General features: G+C 37.5%; 1 protein-coding gene across 1 annotated transcript in view; it reads left to right on the forward strand.

The window, feature by feature from the left end:
- MYO16 (myosin XVI) overlaps nt 1–18,890 on the forward strand; it is a 278,913-nt gene that overhangs the window by 240,196 nt on the left and 19,827 nt on the right. Inside the window, exon 32 of the mRNA XM_041418140.1 lies at nt 1,254–2,456. Coding sequence (XP_041274074.1) covers nt 1,254–2,456 — 1,203 coding nt within the window. The remainder of the gene's footprint in view (nt 1–1,253; nt 2,457–18,890) is intronic.

Here is an 18,890-nt window from a genome sequence, read left to right on the forward strand (position 1 = left end):
CTCCTTTACCTTTGAAATGAATGGGTAAAAGATGAAGCAAAGGAATGCGTTCTGCTTTCCTTGATAAGCCTGCCCTGTCATGTTTTGTGTAAATGATATTCAAGTTTTATCAAGGAAGATCCTTCAGGTTGTGTTTAAAGCTCTCTATAATTCCCTAGTCCTGTATACAATGGATAGAAATTTTTGCAGCTCTCTCTCTCAAAATAATTACTGTTCTCATGTCCAGTTCATTAAGTGAAAGTACATTTTCCTTAACTTCTTCCTTCAAGCTCTGTGTAAGGAGACATGAACTGTGCCCAACATACTTTTAAACTAGTATGGTTTAAGGTCTGTAGTAATTTAATCTTTCTGTGTGCAAATCTTCAAGAGATTTTACCAAGAAGTTCTAGCAGACATGTTTTGAAAGAACAAAAATTTATATATGTATGTGTGGTCTTAACAGTCATGCTTACATATACTCACAAAACAATTTTGGAGCTCTTATATATATGAAAAAACAGGGCAAGTTTCTCTGCCATATACTCATTTTCCATGAATTATGTCAGTTTTGTGTTTTTGTCCAAAACCAGCTCTGATTTATACCATCTAATTTTGATCTTAAAAGACCAGTCATCTAGGTATCTAGTCTCTTCACTACATACATGCCTGGAGGCTATAAAGAGACATCTAGTTTAGTTAAATGTATACTCACTTGGGGATTTGCCCTTAGGCTATGGGATTCCCTAAAGTTATAAATTATTTCCACACCTGCAGTACCAAAGAAGAGAGGGACATAATATCATCCTATAATTAGAGATTTATAGATATTACATAAAAGAGGGGTATTTCAGTTACTGGCAGTCACATATGTGTCAAAGTAAAGCTGTGCTGACTCCTGGCTGAAAGCATGCCCCTCTCCCTTGGAGCAACAGGAGAAACAAGGACATATTTCCATGTGTTACAGATCTTGCAGTGCACAAGTATATTTTGGATTCAAAATATACTTCCTCAAGAGGGAGTTCTCATCTTCTAGTGGCAGTAGAGATTATCAAAACAGATTATATGCCCAGGTAGCAAAGGCCTGTGGTTGGGTAGCTGAAAATTCTGCATTTTATTCCTAGAAGTATTTACACTTTTGCTTGGAGTTGTGTGTTTGTGACTGGTGATCATTGTATAACTAAATGGGCAACATTTGAGGGCTTAAAGTACTAGACCAGTGTAAGAAAAAACTGTCTTTATCTTGTCAATAACACAGACCTTTTTCTCTTTCCTAGTACTGACCCGTCCAAGACCACATAGTGATGACTATAGTACCATGAAAAAAATACCTCCCAGAAAACCAAAGCGAAGTCCAAATACAAAGCTTAGTGGGTCTTATGAAGAAATACCAGGACAAAAGCCTGGGGATGTAAAAAAAGCAAGCACAGTAGTTAAACCAGGTGTCTATGATACTGTGACAGTACAGAGAGCAGCTTCCACTGATGGACCACAACACGGCGTGTTGAATCTCTTTATGTCACAAGAAGAGGAGGAAAATGAGCCTGTCTACATTGAAATGGTAGGGAATGCAGTGAAAAGCAGTTCTGCTGAAGTGGAGAGTCCAGAACAAGGAGAGTCTGTATATGAAGAAATGAAGTATTTTCTACCAGAAGAAGGAAGCAATGGTAATGGAATAATTCCAGTAGTGACTGGATCTCCTCCTCTGTTGTTTGAAAGCAAAAAAAATATTAACATTGAAGATGGAACACTGGATGGAAACAGTCAAGCAGCTTTGATCTATAAAGACTCATGTGACATTCCAGCCCCTTTCCCTAACTTGCTCCCCCACAGGCCACCACTTCTTGTATTCCCTCCAACCCCTGTCACATGTTCACCGGCTTCTGATGAATCACCTTTAACACCACTGGAGGTCAAAAAGCTTCCTGTTTTGGAAACCAACCTAAAATACCCTGTGCAGTCAGAAGGTTCAAGTCCATTATCACCCCAGTACTCCAAAGGCCAGAAAGGGGAGAATGAAAGACCAGTATCTCCAGGCTTGATTGTGTTCAGTGTTTCCACCAAAGTGACTCCTCCTTCCACACCACCTCCTCCACTGCCACCACCCCCTCCTCCTGTACCACCTCCTGCTTCCTATCGGGCTTCCACACATTTTGCATCTCCTCCAGAGACTTGTGCTAGTTTTCTGATTAATGCAGGGAAAACAGGTACAAATTCAGATCTGCCAAAAGTACCTCAGAGAACCAATCCTGCCCAGCTTGGATGCTCATCTTCTCCATTTTCCAAACTGCCTTACTCCCCAAAGGTGGCAAGAGCAGAGCACAGGAAATTGAACTCAAATTCATTGTCTTCATTTTCATACAGCCCTACAAACTCAAGGTCATTGACCAGTCCCCTTGATGAGTTAACTAGCTTGTTCAACTCAGGAAGGAGTGTGCTACGAAAATCTGCAGCAGGACGTAAGATCAGGGAGCCAGAAGGTAAGACAGTTCTCTGTGCTTCTGTATTGTGCATTTTTTCTGCATCAAAACTTTCTTACCTTGGAATCTGATAAAGTGGGCAAAAATGCAGAATGAAAACCTTGATTGGTTTGGGGTTTTTTTAAAGGTCTGTTGTAGTCATAAAAAACACATATAGAATATAAATGACATATAAAAGTTTCAGGTTGTGTCTGAGGTAAGACTTGTCTGAGATAAAAGTCTTCAGGTTTTGTCTGAGATACCAAGTTTTCTTCTACCAAAATGTTTGTATGACACGAGTTTAAATGTTCTTTTAACATTCCAGCTGTCTCAATGAAATAAACACAGATGTTACATTGCGTGAAAAGTGAGTTTAAGTTATCAAATTATAAAAATACTTTGAATTAAATATATTGAATATATTAAATATATTTAATATATTAAATATATTAAATATATATGGCTGGTAGATGTGCTTTACTTTGAAGACTGTCTCTGAAAGTTTGATTTCATGATTTCCATGAAATTCTGTATTTGGGGATACAGTCTTTATTAGTCCCCTAAATAATGCTTGGACAGAGAGTTATGTAGTGAACAATATTAAAAAAATTAAACTAAATCCTGGTTCTGCATCTCAATAACAACACTGACTCCAATGCTTTTGGAGTACTTTACTCCATTACTTTTCTGATTAAAAAAAAAAAAAAAATTCCTATTGAAAATATTCTGTACACTTTATATGGAATTTTTTTCCCATAGTAATATCTCCTAAACACAAAATTTTGTGAATTTAAAATTTGGAATAAGACAATCTCTAGACTGTTTTCTCTGCTTCTTCACTTCTATCTGTCCAAACAGCTTGTCTTAATCAAGAACTGTGCGCAGCATATTCAAAATAAGCAATACATGATCACAGAATTACTTAGGTTTGAAAAGAACATTAAGATCATTGAGTCCAGCTGCAAAAATAACACTTTCCATTATTTCAACTATCATAGTTTTCCAGCTGCACACTTCCTAGCTCCTCCTGTTTTTGCCCATGCTGCATACCTTGGTGCAGATGAACTTCTGTTGGCTTGTTGATGTGCCACCTCTTTGGGAAGAATCCCAAGTCGTACTTTTGAAATACAAACAATCCTGTAGAGAACATGATGGATTCTCTTATTATTCATTGTCCATTTACTTAAGTACCTACTGCTCCACACTGTATAAGTGTATGTCTGTCTGCTACCCTATATCTCTATTCCTAACAACCTTGGCAGCCTTCAGCCAAAATTGCTTTCGACCAAATAAAGCAAGGAGATAAAGGTCTCAAAATTAACTGAGTTTCTACAAGATTCATGAAAGTTATCATCAAGGTTGAGACAAGAAACATTCAGCTATCAGAGAAACTACAGTGGACAGAACCCTTGAGTCCTCCAAGGACTGAAAAAGCTTTAGCTGGACCTTGCTTGTTCTTGTATGCCAATCAATTCTGTATGTTGAATGAGCTATGAACTGAGACTTTATCAGTTCTCAACTTCAAGAGAATGGTTTTTTTCTTATGCTAAGTGTTCGAATTGATGAAAGTGGTAAAGGAGTTGTTACAGTAGTTTTGCTTGCTTTGACAAAATAACTCAATAACATTCACTGTCTTTAAATATATGTAGAATGTTTTCTGTGGGTTTTTTGATGGTTTTGTGGTTGATTTTGTTTGGTTGGTTGGTTTTTTAAGTTAGGAATGTTGTTTTATCGTATAGTTTATACATTTTTATCTGCTGTGAAGTAACTATCAAAGTTAGTTCTTTGGATGTGTCTTCTCAAGTCTCTTTCAACCTACCTGGTGAGAAAGTGTTGTAAACCACTCCAACCAGGTCAAAAAAAAAAAATCTTTACCTTAAAATAAAAGTTGCTTTGGAATGGAAGATTTTTGCAAATGCAATGATCAACTAAACATGACCAAGATAGAGTTCAACTTGGGTCTCATGTGGGGTGAAGCTAGTGCATTAACAGAGGGTACCATAAAAAAATTCTAAATTTACCTTTCACATGGAAAATGTACTTCTAAATATTTCATCAAGGAAGCAGTAAGTATGAAAGATCAAAGTTCAAGAAAGATATACGATAAAAAACCTGAATCAATATTTTATGAGCTAGGAAGCTACTGTATACTAAGTGCAGTTACATATGAATAGTTCAGTGATAAGTAGATGGATTGAAAGCAGCTAAGAAATACAAGTGAACGTATGTGTGTGTTTTTACAATTTGCCTTTTTTCAAGTACTTCAAGTGTTCATCTATTTTCTAGGGTAACAGCTGGCAAAAATTTATTTAACCTTTCATACAAAGTAATAAGATGGCAGTCATCAGAGATGACTCCCTACAAGTTGTGTAAAACTAGAAGTTGTCATGTGCTACTTCTGATATTTTTATCACCTCTTGTCTAATGCATGTTAAGTTCCTAGAAGATTCCTCCCTTTCTTTTTATCATTTTTAGTATTTTATGTATGGGCAATAATATGGTGAAAAAAAAATCAATAGAATTTCATGAAAGTTGAAGACATGGCCTAGAACAGCACTCTATAATGTGCAGTTTCCTTTATTTTCAGAAGTTATAACCCGTCGACAATTTTAACTAAAACTAGAAAATAAAATATTGGGCCATTTTGAAGTCAGGGAGAGTTACCTATGGGAATCATGGAGTTTCTGTATGGGATCATCAGCCTTGAAGATGAAAGCCTCCTTGCCAATACAAGAGCAATACAGACAGATCCCCCAGCATGCCTCCCTCTTGCCTGGAGGAGTAATTTCAGGGCCTGAGAACACTTATGTCCTTTTGGCTCCTGACCTCTTAGTGAGAAAAGCTCATCCAGAATTACAGTAGAACACATTTGTGATTTTCTGATGTGCTGAAGAGTTATTGTGAACTGAACTGAGGGCATTGTCTTTCAGAAGGGCAACAACCAAAAAAAAAATCAAATGGCAACATTTCTTTTCTTAGTGGTTGAGCCTGGCCTTTTTAAAATACAACACTAGCCCCTGCTGGTTCAAACAATGATCCAGATCATATAGTATGCAATTTCATGTAAAATACTTCACATGTAACATAAGTTTTTTGCTCTGCAAAGCTGTAACAGGTAAGAACCTAGATAAGGGGATTTCTCAAAGGTTGGGAAGAGCTGTCATTGAAACTGCAGCTGTATTGTTACACAGGGATTTGTTTTTACCCCATATAAAATGAGACTTGAGAGCAGATAAGTGATAATACACAGACATACAAGTCTTTTTTGTTCTCTGTGATTTCTGGAAGTGAAAATTTTAGTTTGCAAGACAGACTGAAACTGAATGGTCATGTGCAGAGCCCATACTCAAATAGACAAGACCTGAGATTTGAAAGTAGACCTCATGAAACCAAATTCAATCCTTTGATCACAAAACAGCACCCCTTAGCAGGATAACCAAATATTTTTTACTATTCAACATATAAGACATTCCTTATATAAGGAAGAGACAATTACATGTTTAAGCATTTCATGTTAAATATTTATGAGCAAGGACAGAATTTTCTGTTCCTCAGTGTGGAGGAATGATACTCAGATTTTGCTAGGTCGTGATGTTATTTCTGTTAATTGGTACAGTTGATATTAAATTATTCCATGCGAAGGGGAATCATTTCACCTTCAGAACAAAAGTAGAATAAATCCTAACCAATCACCCATGCTTAGATTGGCAGAGTGAGTATTCATGTGGATTTTGAAGGAGAAGGAGTAAAGTATGCTCCTTCCAAGGTGATTTTACCTTAACCTGGGTGAATTTCTTACCATTATTCTATTGAGATGAAGACACAATGTTTTCTCTTTTTCCCATTTGTTGAGAAAAAATTTACATAGATACTTAACTTCTGTGTCTGAGGAAAAGAAAATACTCAAGTTTGCAACCCCAAATCTAAGTACCTAAGAAGAAAAATTGTGAAGACATTTCCTTTATATATGTCACCAATGTAAAGGCATCAAGTTTTGTGAAATATTGTTAGTGTTTCAGTACAAGTGAATGTGTATGACTTAAATGTATATTCAAGTCTATCCATTCTTCAGTGACCTATTGCTTTCCAAAGGTTTGGTAATAACAGCAGAGGTGTGGAAACTTTAGATTGTTAACAATTTATTTTTATCAACACTGTTATTGTTTGTCTAGTATCCTTGATATCCATTCACTATGTGAATCCTTTCTTCACTTACTTCCTAAGTGATATATTTTCAATATGATTTGTGAAGCAGGTAGCTTCACATATCAGTGACTTATTCCACATTCTCCAGTTCAAACATTGAAAGTCACAGGAAGATAGCTACAGCTGACAAATAATACAGATATTTAGATCTACATTGGGACTAAAGCTTGCCAAATACCCTCTATTGAGATTGACTCAATCTCAACTTGGAGACAACAAAATGCAATGTATATGTATGAAAAGTACTGTCCTGTCAAAGGCAGGTATCCCTTTGATAGCTAGTAAATAATTTTCCCTTATTATCAGGTAGAGCAAGCTATAGCGCAGCTAACATCTGAACTGTGGATTGCAAATTAAATCCCTACTTGTGCTTCTGTGATGAAATCCCAGGCCTTTTCCCTCTAAGCAACTCAGCTTTTTGTTTTAAGCAACTTAATTAAGATAATGATCATATCTCCATCTCCTTCCTATTTGTACAATGAAATAGATATACTTTCTTTGTGGCAAAAGCTAAAAACTTACAAACCATGAGTAATACAAAAACCTGTGTTTTCACCTTTTATCTTTTACTTGTAAATGCTGGAGGAATGATTGTACAAGGCATCAAACTTCTACATCTTTAAAGTAAAATTCTCAAATCATTAAAACTTAGTCAATTAAGCTTCAGCACACTTCTCAGAAAGAGATTATCTTTTTACATAATTGCCTTAATTAATAGGGAGTGAGGGTGACTTGCTGTGACTAATTTTCAGATCAGATTTCTAAACACAGGAGAGTCATCAATGTCGGATAGAATATGTGGAGATGGAAGGGACCTATCAGGATGATCAAGCCTGATTCCAGGCCCTGTGCAGGACGCTCCAAGAATCACATCATGTGCCTGAGGCTGTTGTCCAAACACTCTAAGTGAAAACAGGCTTGGTTCTGTGATCACTTTCCTGGAGAGCCTGTTCCAGTGCCCAACCACCCCCAGGGTGAGAAACCTTTTCCTGATACACAATCCCCTCCCCTGCCGGGCTGGCCATGCTGTCCCTGATGCCCTCAGGACAGGGTGGCCCTCCTGGCTGCCAGGGCACTGCTGACTCATGGTCAACTTGCCATCCACCAGGACCCCCAGGTCCCTTCCTGTGGCACTGCTTTGCATCTTCTTGTTCCCCAGTGTGTCTGTACATCCAGGGTTGCACCATCCCAGGTGCAGAATACAGCACTTGTTTTAAACTTCACAGAGTTGTTGATTGTCCATCTCTGCAGGGCCTCTCTGCCCTCAAGGGAGTCAACTGCTCTTGCCAGTTTAGCACCATTGGCAAACTTACACTTTCCCTATGGACTAATTGCAACTCTCAATCTGAATCTCTTGCTGTAGGTGCAGAAAAGTGGGAGGAAGCACTGCTAGTAAGAGTTCAATGCAACTTATTACAAAAACGCCCTTTCTTGGCTAGCCACAGGTGCCCTATACAGAAAATTACACAGGAGTAGACAGAACTGCTGGCAATACAGTTGCCATTCAGCCCATGCTAGGTGATTTTTCTGAGGAAATAATTGTGGTTTCTAATATTGCAGCAGAAAAAGGGTAGAAGAGTCTAGAGAAAGTACACGTGATTCCTATTTTCAGAATATCTATATAGCCTGTACAGCCTGAAAGATACCACCTTAGTCCGCAGTCTTCTCCTGATCTAGAAGTATTATCTGGATAATGTATCACAGAAAACATCTGTTGTTTCTGGATAAACACAATGTACCAAGAATAATTTTCCATTTCAGAATGTCTAAAAATGAGTGTATTTTACTGCTGAAGACTGTTCTGGGTTTCTGTTATGACTTTTTTTTCACTAAAGCATTTCAATTTCTGGTTGACTTCACTGTTTGCTGTTACAGCCTAAAACCACATAATATGGAATTTGCTTTGGTTATCTGTTCCAACATGTGAAAGAGGCTTTGTGAGTGATTACCATAAATAATTTTAACCCAAAGATTATTAGAAGAACAAATCAAGTCTAATTTTCAGGTGGAAAAAAATAAGTTATTATCATAACAATTCATATTTATTTTGCATTTTAAGTGCTTGTATTGATCACAAAGAAAAATATCACTGCATTTTTTGATTCCCAATGACCTTACACTGTAACTATCTATGGCTATTAGAAAGGGATCCTAGAGCAGGCAGCACCTTGGTCTGACCCACTGCAGGCTCTCTCATATTCATACCAAGTAACTGGTGAAGAGGAGAAGCACTAAAGAAAAGTAATTGCACTGACTTTTCTGTTCCATTTTTATGGTCCATTTCTGAGAACTGCAGGCATTTCTTTTAAATTACTGACTCTTTTTTGCATCCTCTCCTTTGAGCTGGTTTCACTTTGTGCCCCCTTCATCCTGTCTGATACTTGAGTACAACAGCTGCACCATACTGGTTCAGCTTAGTGCATTTCAAACCCAAAGTTTTTAATAATATCCCACTTTTAATTTGACTTGAATCATTCAGGTAGACATTTACAGGATTTTTATTTTCATAACAATGTCTTTTCTTCAATATCTGATGTGACATCATAGTTCCAAATTCAGTAATGGTTCAGAAAGCTGTCTACTAACAGTGTTATGGGCTTCTTTAAATAGTAAGAATTTTATTTGTAATTCACAATGCAGAACCACAAATTACTTTGTTTAGGAACCACTACAATATTAATTGTAAACCAATTGTGAGAAATTTGCCATATCTAAGAGAAAAAAAATTGATTTTTACCACACTTATGTTCCTGATACCAAAGAAGAATATGGATATTTGGCAGCAAATGTCATGTCATTTCATTTTAAAGGAATTCCAGCATTTGAAACATAATGAAGAATGAAATATGGACATACATTTTAGTGAAGGTCTCTAATTAAATTCTCAGCTTGAGTGAGAAAACTCTTCAGTTGTTTTTAACTTATTTACATCCATCTCAGCATTATCTTTGGTGAAGAACCTCAGTAGAGAACAATAATTCCATTTCACAGAAAATGTTAAGATTATGACATTTATATTTGTTTTTGGCTGAAATGAAAATCAAGCTTTCCAAAATTCTGTGCAGAAGTAAATATTCTCTCATGTCCAGGCTTTCAAAAATGTTTGTAAAGTACAGAAACGGCCTGCCTCAAAGATGGCAAAAATGCTTCTTACTGAAGTAAAATGCTTCTTGCTGAAAATGTTAGCAACTAAATGTATTGACCTTTTTTTAGACCCAGATAAGTTCAATAGTAGTCATTTCAAGATTGGTCGTGTTGGCATTTAGGGGAATGATTGTCTTATAAACAAGCCAAGCTACTTCTAAACTCCTTGGCCCAGGTATCCCAGAGCTGTGCAAACTCCAGCCCCTCACTGATGACCCAAAGTTTTTGGCAGGACTCATGCAGCTCATGAAACTCTGCAACCCTATCGACCTGGATGTGTGGATTATGTTCTAGTTCCATCATTGGAACCTTGTGGGGCTGGATGGAGAAGCAAGAGAAGACAATTCAAAAGAGGCTGATAAAAAGACTTGATCATAATTGTGAGGGTACCCTGACCCTCATGCTCTCTCCACACTGCTATACTCTGATGTGAGAGAGTAGTCAAGTGCACTGGAGATAGGAGTAGAATTTACAGGAGTTAGGGACATCTGCATTTTTCCTGGCCCCACTAGTGTATTGAAAAATACAGAAACCTTAAGTTCAGTGCTCTTTTGGCTTGAGTTCTTATGCATTTTTTAAATGAAAGGCATGAAAATTAGTTTTATCCTTTGTGTGGTGAAAAATTTTAAAACAAAAAAAAACCTGTATAAAATTAGGCCTGAAGTTTTATATTTCATTATTTCTCCTAGCTCTTTCCTTAGGGGCTGGTTGCAGAACAATCCTGACATAATAGTAGCATTTAGTGACAGTTTTTAGCCATTGATTATCTGTATTTGTTCACAGTATGGACGTTTATCACACTGCATCTGCAAAAGCCATATGTTCTTGCTTTGAAGTTAATGGCAGTGTCATTGACCATCACTCTATCATTTCAAAATGAACTTAAAAACAAACTAAATAGATATCTAAATTCATTTTTTGTCTTAGAAGGTGACTTGGAAAGCAAAATATGAATGTTGTCTGAGAATTTTTCCAGAACAGCTGTCCCTATTTGGTGGGCAGGATTACAGTACAGGTGAACCAAAAATGTTCCTTGGATTGCTCCTCAGGATATGCTCAAACAATTTGTCTGCTCAGTCTAGTGCAGTCACTTTTGCCAAGACTTCTGAGTTGCAGTCACTGACAGAGTATGAGATATCCTGAAAAATATCTGTAGAAGCATTCTGGGAGCAGTAAATAGAACTGATGTGATGTTTTTGAAAGTAGCAAACCCCTATCTGTTTGTTTGTGGATTTTTACGTTTATTTTTACAATATTTGAAATTGTGTTTGAAGGGAAGGAAGGTTGAGACAATGTCTTGTCACACATTTCTTTCAACAGCAGATAAACCCCAGCAGTAAAGGCTGTTCTACAACGGAGATACCATAGAGAAACTTAAACATACTTAAATGTTCAAGAACTGCTGTATACACACAAACTTGAAGAAAACAGTTTAAAAAAGGGAAGCTGTATTTCTTAGCAAATTGTCTCCTCCTTTTCCAGCACACCAGCAGGTTTTTAAACATGCAAATACAAAAAGTAGACCCATTGATCAGCCAGTCAACACACTTGGCAGTAAATAAAACTATTAACAGAATAAAATCAACTACTTCTTTTTCATATTGGACTTGAAAAGGTGGGGAACATGGGGACATGGAGGGAACAAATGTTTCTTCTAAGGCAGGATATTGTGCCAAGCAGTGGGACAAGGACTCCCCTCCTTCCTGCCCTGTGGTTTGGTATGGACTACAGAATGGCCTTGAGAGATCACTTCCTAGAGAAGATGCAATGAATAAATCCCCAGTCTCTGAAACATGTACACTGACTGGAGTCCAGCTCACTTGCTGCACTGAGAGGATTTTCCAAGTTCTTGCTCAGATACTATCAGGCAGGAGAGATGGTAGCCTCTCCAGATATTCTTCATCCTTTACCAATGCTTGAGAAGGCTGTTTTCTCCACTTCAGAATGGTATTCTTAGTCTCATGCTGGGGGAAAAAAACAACAAACTAATTCAAATAATCCAGAGTCCTCCAGATGGGTAAAAAAAGGCATTTATGTTGTCCCTGCCACACTAGCTCTGAGAGTTTATCTGATCCAGGGATGTCCCTGACATTGCTTCTAGGAAAGAGGGAAAGGTTTGTAGCTTGTAATGATTGACACTGAAATAAATGTAAAATGAGAGTGCTGTCTTTCTATCAGTACAAATCCATCAGAGAAGAAAGCAGAAGAAACCTTCTTGGTCTTGTTCTGTACTTTCCAGAGCTGTGATTTATAAAATTGTAATTGAGGTGATGGCTCTTAAGGGCTGAAACAGACCTAGGAGTTCCTGCAGCTGCTTCTGCAACCTCCTTCTTACTACCAGCCTCAACCTCTGAAATTTGGCTGATTGGTATCAAACTAACACAAAATTCTTCAGAGTAGCTCTTTCCTCAAGCAGAGTGAGTTTTGTCACTTGATATTCTTCATGGCCTGTGTCTCCTCTCTTTGCTTTCCAGTGTTTACATAAAGCTTCCACAAATGCAGCTTTCCTGACAAAATAAGTGGCCTGTTTCTGTATTTACCTGCTTCATCAAAGAAGCTTTGGCTTCTGGAGTAGCTTGTAAAACCATCTGATAGGTCCACTTGCACAGCTCAGAGAGAAAGGATGCTGGAAGTGACTGTACAAATTCACTGCTACCTTCCTAGGAGCATCATTGGTGGGGGGAGAATCCTAGACAATTGCTGCTGTAAGTGTAGGCTTTGTGAGGTGAAATAAACCAATGAATAATTATTGCCTCTGATGGCAGTGGCAGCCAGCAGCACAGCTAAAAGAGTGAGACAGGCAGCACATGCTAATAGGCTGGGGGAATCCTGTCGTGACAGTTTTCAGCCTGCTCCATTTCTTTCAGCAAATAAGATGCAGCTGTTTGCCTCCAGCTCTCAGCAGACAAAGTAAACAGTCATGTTACTGGGGGTCACGGTGTGACTTCGTGTGAGTAAACTGAATTACTCCGAAGCAATATGCATTTATCCAGCAAAAGGACACCCAAGACAGCCTGTGCTGAGGGTAGCTAGCAAATGCCACAGACAAAGAATGTCTCAACAGTAAGTCAGAGCAAAACAGGAAACACCAAGTGTAATTGAAAAGGTACAACGAAACACAGGGGTAAACATTTGAGCCAAAATAAATTGGCCTGTTCTTATTTAAACTTCTTCTCCCTTTCCTTCATCAAACAATATCTGCAAATTTTCTGAAATCATCATATTTTATTTTTTCCCCACACTTCAGAACATCCACTTGTCACAGTATATGTAAAAAAATATCCAGGGTCAGCCATTAGGATTCAGTGTTTTCCTAACTTTCCCAAGAGTGAGAGCACACTTAAGATTAGATTAGAAATCCTTTCTGCCTGCAAAGTCTTGACTTTCAGATGTTGGTTAATAGGATCCATCAGTTCTCTCTTATTAACATGTTTTATGACAAGCTGCTTGATTTGAAATTTACATTTTGCTGGATACCTGCTGAAAGTTTTAAGGAAATTGAGCTATTTAGCTTTTACATTCCATGGTAGCACAGGTACAAAAAACTTCTTCTGTACTAAATGAATTCATCTGCCAGAATTTATGTTTTCCTGTTTTCATAGTTGCTGATACAAAACATATAACTGTGGATCTTGATACCTAAAACTGTGCATTGATAATTAGTTACAGAAAGTCACTTTTTTTCCATGAATGAGGAAATAATGTTTGATTTTATACTGAGATTGTTTCAGTTTTAGAACAGAGATACATTCTGCCTAGCTTGTGACACTGAATTTCCTCAGCTGGAAACTCATCATTAGCTCCCTGTTTAATTAAGGAAAAGAAATGTGTGCCTTGAAAGAATGGTCATGTCAAATCATACTGAGAGAAATGCATGACTTCATTTATACCAGAGCAGACCTAGGGAGAATCTGCTCTCCCTGTACAGTCACAATGAAACCTTTAAATGTGGCTTTGGTAGAAGCTGTGCAACAGTTCAGTGCTCCACCAGCCCCATATGATTTTAAGGCAGATTTTTTTTTTCTTTTTCTTTTCTTTTTTTTTTTTTTTCCCTGAGATAGATAGATTTTTGATTGTGGTAACTAGTGCTGTCAAAGTGAAGCGCTGTATCTGTTTTACTAAGTGAGCCAGTGCCAGGGAATGTCCTTGGAATGGCAGCTCACTCCTGTGCTCAATCAAGTGCAGAGCAATCCCCAGCATTTGCTGGGACCTGACAGGCTGGCTCCCTTCCAGACAGATCTGGGCGTGGTTCAGGAAAAGACACAGCCCCAGGGACTATTCCCAGTGGATGATTTGGATTCCTGTCTGCTGTGGAGAGCAAGGAAAGTGCAGTAGTACTGATATAGGTCTCTTACCATTTGCCTCAGGGCCAGAGAACAGTTGTAATCACATTTGAATAACCAGGATAGACAAAGCAAGCAGTGCTGCACAAAGCATCCAAGGTAAGCATGAATGGGATCCAAAACCTGCTGAAAGCAGTGGAGCCTTCTGTTGTTAGTAATGAGCTTTCAGTTAGACTGTAAATGAGCACTAAATATTAAAAGAAGTATTTGAAAAAGAACATATGAGGATATGTTCTACATATGGATATACCTACATTTAAAGAAAGGAGAGCAAAACAAGGGATTTGACAGAAAAGTAAAATACAACCCTATCAGGTAAGTTACTGCTGGGCCTTTAATAACATGCTGGTTTTCATATCTTGCTGTACAATAAGTCTATGATGATTCCACCTAAATTCTGATATTAGTAATTGGTTTATATTTTTTCTTTAGACTTTCTAAAATAGGCTAAGTATATGATTTCCTTAGAAAATGAATAGTCTCTCAAAATATTTCAGTTTTGTACTTTAATTTGTCATATGAATTGAGCTAATACTGGCTCATTTTCTAAATTGGTGATAAAGCATTAGTTCAGCCTAAATACTACTTATGAAATAACTATGATGCTTAGGATCATACTTTTTATGTTTAAGAAAAAAAAGTTTTATAATAGGATGTTTGGAAGTCATAGCTCAAGTAAGAGTTTAAATAAATCTTTCTACAAAAAAAGTTCTAGCATGTAGACTTCCAGTATATTGGTTTCTTTTAAAAGTGAGATAGTGACTTAAAAATGGGGGGTGGGGGAAAGCAAATACATTGATTTACATCACTGCCATACTCTTGATTTTTTTTTACAAAATAAATATCTGTCCATCCTCTGCCTTATGACTTTATCTTGAGTTTTAAACTCAGTCTCTTCCAAGACTACTAATAACAAGTAACTGAGGGTTTCATGCATACTGTTCCTCTTGCACTTTTCAAGTAATGCTGATGTAATTAATTGTGGATTTGTTGGAATATGGAGCTTGCTTGTAAGGAAATAACTGTTACACCTTGATTTGTCATCCTCTGATTAAAAGCACTGTACATGTGGTTGCTCCCAGCTAGTAAATATGCTACAGCTGAGGGACAAATGATGCCCTCAATCCAAACATGCATACATCCTTTTTGTCCATACCTCCTCATTAACTGCAAGATTAGTCAGAGTAGGACTTTACTGAGTCAGAGATCCCTTTTTGGCAAATAGTAATCAAAATACTGTTCACTTTTGCAGACTCTAGATTTTCACTTAAAGCTTGTATTCCTCTTATAATCATGAACTTCTACCATGCTCTACAGCTGATACCTCTTCATAGCTAGCCTCTTCCAAGTAGGCATGAATGGCTCTTCAAATAAAATTTATTAGCCGCTGAAAACTGTTAAGGATGTCATTACTTTAAAAAAATAATATGGAAACCTGGTAAATAATCCACCCGTCTAGTGAGAACAGCAGAGCACAAGTTGAAACAAAAATCTAAGATTTGTCATGTTGCTGAAGATGTTCAAATGTAGGAACCATAAGAGATTTTTTCCTGTGTCTTATTATATTTCTGATAGTTTCAGAATGTTGATAAGGGATGAGAGAGCACTACATACTTGTTTGATGTTTGCAAGTTTTGGTGGCAGAAGGAGCACATCGACATTTATATGGAGAAAAGTCCAAACTTTTATATTAAGTGACTACGAAAACATGAGGGGAAAGTGCTTTTCAGACCAATACTTGACAGTTAAAATAGGAATCAGTAGGCATTTTAAATAGAAATATTATGATCAAATGTCAGGAGACATGTTTGTTGTGCTCAGGGATATTTTGAATAGCATGGAGGCAGGACAGAGAGAGACACCTCAGCACAGAAGATAAAGTCAGGACCTTCTGGAATGTTTAATGAAAAAGCAAATGCAAAGTGCTCCACCTTGAAAAGTATTATCTCATACAATGATATAGGGACTGGGGGAGCAGCCCTGGGAAAAAGGTGCTGGGGTCCTGGGAGCTGGACAGGAGCTGGCAGTGAGCCTTGGCAGCAGAGACAGCCAACTGCATCCAGGGCTGTGTCAGTCATTTCTCCACCCAGCACTCATTGCTAGACCACATCCAGGTACTGTGGCCAATTTGTGCCTCCCACTGCAGAAAGATGCTGATAACCTGGAGCAAGTTTACTCCAGCAATCACAGAATTACAGAAATGTTAGGGTTGGAATTGACCTTTGGAGGTCACTCAGTCCAATCCCCTGCCAAAGCAGGGTCACCTACAACAGGTTACCCAGGAACGTGTCCAGGTAGGTTTTGAATGTCTCTAGAGATGGAGACGCCAAAAGCTCCTGGGCAACCTGTTCAGTGCTCTGCCATTCTCAGTGTAAAGAAATTCTTCCTCAGAAGATGGAAGGTGAAATTTTTTGTGGTTTTTTTTTTTGTTTTTTTTTTGTTTTTTTTTTGTTTTTTTAATGGCTACTGCTCCTTGTCCCTTTACTGATCACCACCAAAAAGATCCTGGCACCATCCTCTTGACATCCACCACTGAGATATTTATATGTATTGATGAGATCCCCTCTCAATCATCTCCAGACTAAACAGGCCCAGCTCCTGCAGTCTTTCCTCATAAGAGACATGCTCCTCATCATCTTTGCGACCCTCCACTGAACCCTCTCCAGTAGTTTGTCTGTCTTGTATTGAGGAGCCCAGAACTGGACACAGTGCATGTTCGGGGCTGGAGCATGGTCCTGGGAGCAGAGGCTGGGGTAGGGGGAGCTTGTCCAGTGTGGGGCAGAGCTGATTTCAGGGGCTCTCTCCTGACATCTGGTTGAAGTTTGCTGATGTACACAGTTAAACTTGTTCTATAGGCTCACATGAATCTCCTCCAATGAGGAGCTGACGATGCCTATATATAGGAAATTAGTTCAAGTACCTTTATATAACCCAGATTATTTTGAGATAAAATATAGGGCTCTTTCCCACCCTCAAGATCAGCTAAATAAGGCACTTTGAAATATATTTTCTCTATATAGTTTTCTGTTCAGAAACTAAAGGGGTGCATTTCTTACAATGATTGAATATAGCAAATGGGATAACAAATTTCTGTCCAGATAGCTGTCCCCAAAGATATGCTGCATATATTCCACTACTTATTTCTGCCAATTTAGTATGATGTTCTAGCTTCATAGGAGCTATCCACAATTCTTTGTAGTATTTCATTTTTCAGATACAAAAAAGAAAATATTTTTTTTTCCAAGAGTCTTTCATGAGTGCCCTGAAAAGATATCAATGTACCTATGAAACAAAAGGCTTCTGCAAACACCAATGCAAGAAAAATTCTTTCTACTTGTTCATTCTCAAATGAATTACACGTGTCAGGCAAATCAATAGATCTTTCTAATATCAAGAAAAATAAGGCTCCCAGCCACTTCCCCAAGAAGCTTTATGTAAAAAGTGGCACAATAATTATGTAGGTGGATTGTGATCTATAGGCGAGTGCACTGACTAGTAACATCTAAAAGTGACATTTCCTTTTCAGACAAATTTAAAATGAGCTGCAAAGATGCATTTTGCAGTCAACTTGTTTGTGCAAAAGCTAAATCAGGCATGCTCTTATAATTGTACGGTATGCATTTTCCATCTCAGACTTTCCATCTCAGCCTCTCTCAAGTCAGTTACTGTGGGTAGGGCTGGCCTAATTTTTTCAATACAAAGCACATTTGCCTAAAGATCCATTTTATGAAATGTTTTATTTTATGTTTCAGTTTGATTGAAACAATCCAATCAGATCTGACAAAACATAATGATCAAGGAATGAGGGCAAGGGAGAAAGGGACAAAAATCAAACAAACATGGAAATGTTTTATCTGACAATTTGAAAATGAACTTTTTGACTTTTCAAGACAGATTTTTTTAGACAAGGAAATATTAAGAACAATTCAAAGCTAGATAATTACAAACTAAACAAAGATAGGAAAGACCTTTTCAATTAAATTAAATATTTTGAGGTAACCAGCATGGATTTATAGTTTCCATTTCATTAATTAAGTTTTTAATATTGGTGCTTTCCAAATCAGATGGATTTTTTTTAAGTTCAGGCATAAAAATGAAAAATTGACAGAACAGTCAACATTAGGCTGTAAAATCTTCAGGTTAAGCATCTATTACCTGGTGAAAAAAATGCTTTTCATTCCCCTTGAAAAATTTTCATGTGCTTGAGGTTTATAAGGATATATCATATCTTTGGGAAAGCTGAGGATGCTATTGGAAGTATGAATGAATGCTTAAATATTGGTTTTAATAGCTAGTCTTTTGACCTCTGTTGGTAATTTCTATCATTACAACAACCAAAATCAAGGAATAACTCTCTCAGAGTTGTCATAGAAGGAACATTTTTATTTTATAGTGTTACAGGAGGACCTTTGCATCAGGGTCAGCCATAATACATCAGCCCTGAAGCTAAGGCCAGGCCTCAGAGGGAGCAGAAATAGTTAAAAAGACTGAAATGGAAAAAGCACCAAATTCAGCTTTGTCTTCTATGGATCAAACCTGACTATGGCAAGGAAAGAATATGTATATGTGTTCAACACACACAAAAATAACCCCAAAAATGCAAAACAAAAACAAACAGAAAACCCACCAACCAACCAAAAAAAACAAAAACAAAAAAAAAAAAAAAACAAAAAAAAAAAAAAAAACCCCAACCAAACAACATAGAAAAGAGGGTTACTTCCTTAAGAAAATGCATAACCTTGCCACCAATGCAGGATTTCAT

Source organism: Onychostruthus taczanowskii, unplaced genomic scaffold (genome assembly GCF_017590055.1).
Source record: "Onychostruthus taczanowskii isolate IOZ18803 unplaced genomic scaffold, ASM1759005v1 scaffold58, whole genome shotgun sequence".
Classification (NCBI taxonomy): Eukaryota; Metazoa; Chordata; class Aves; order Passeriformes; family Passeridae; genus Onychostruthus; species Onychostruthus taczanowskii.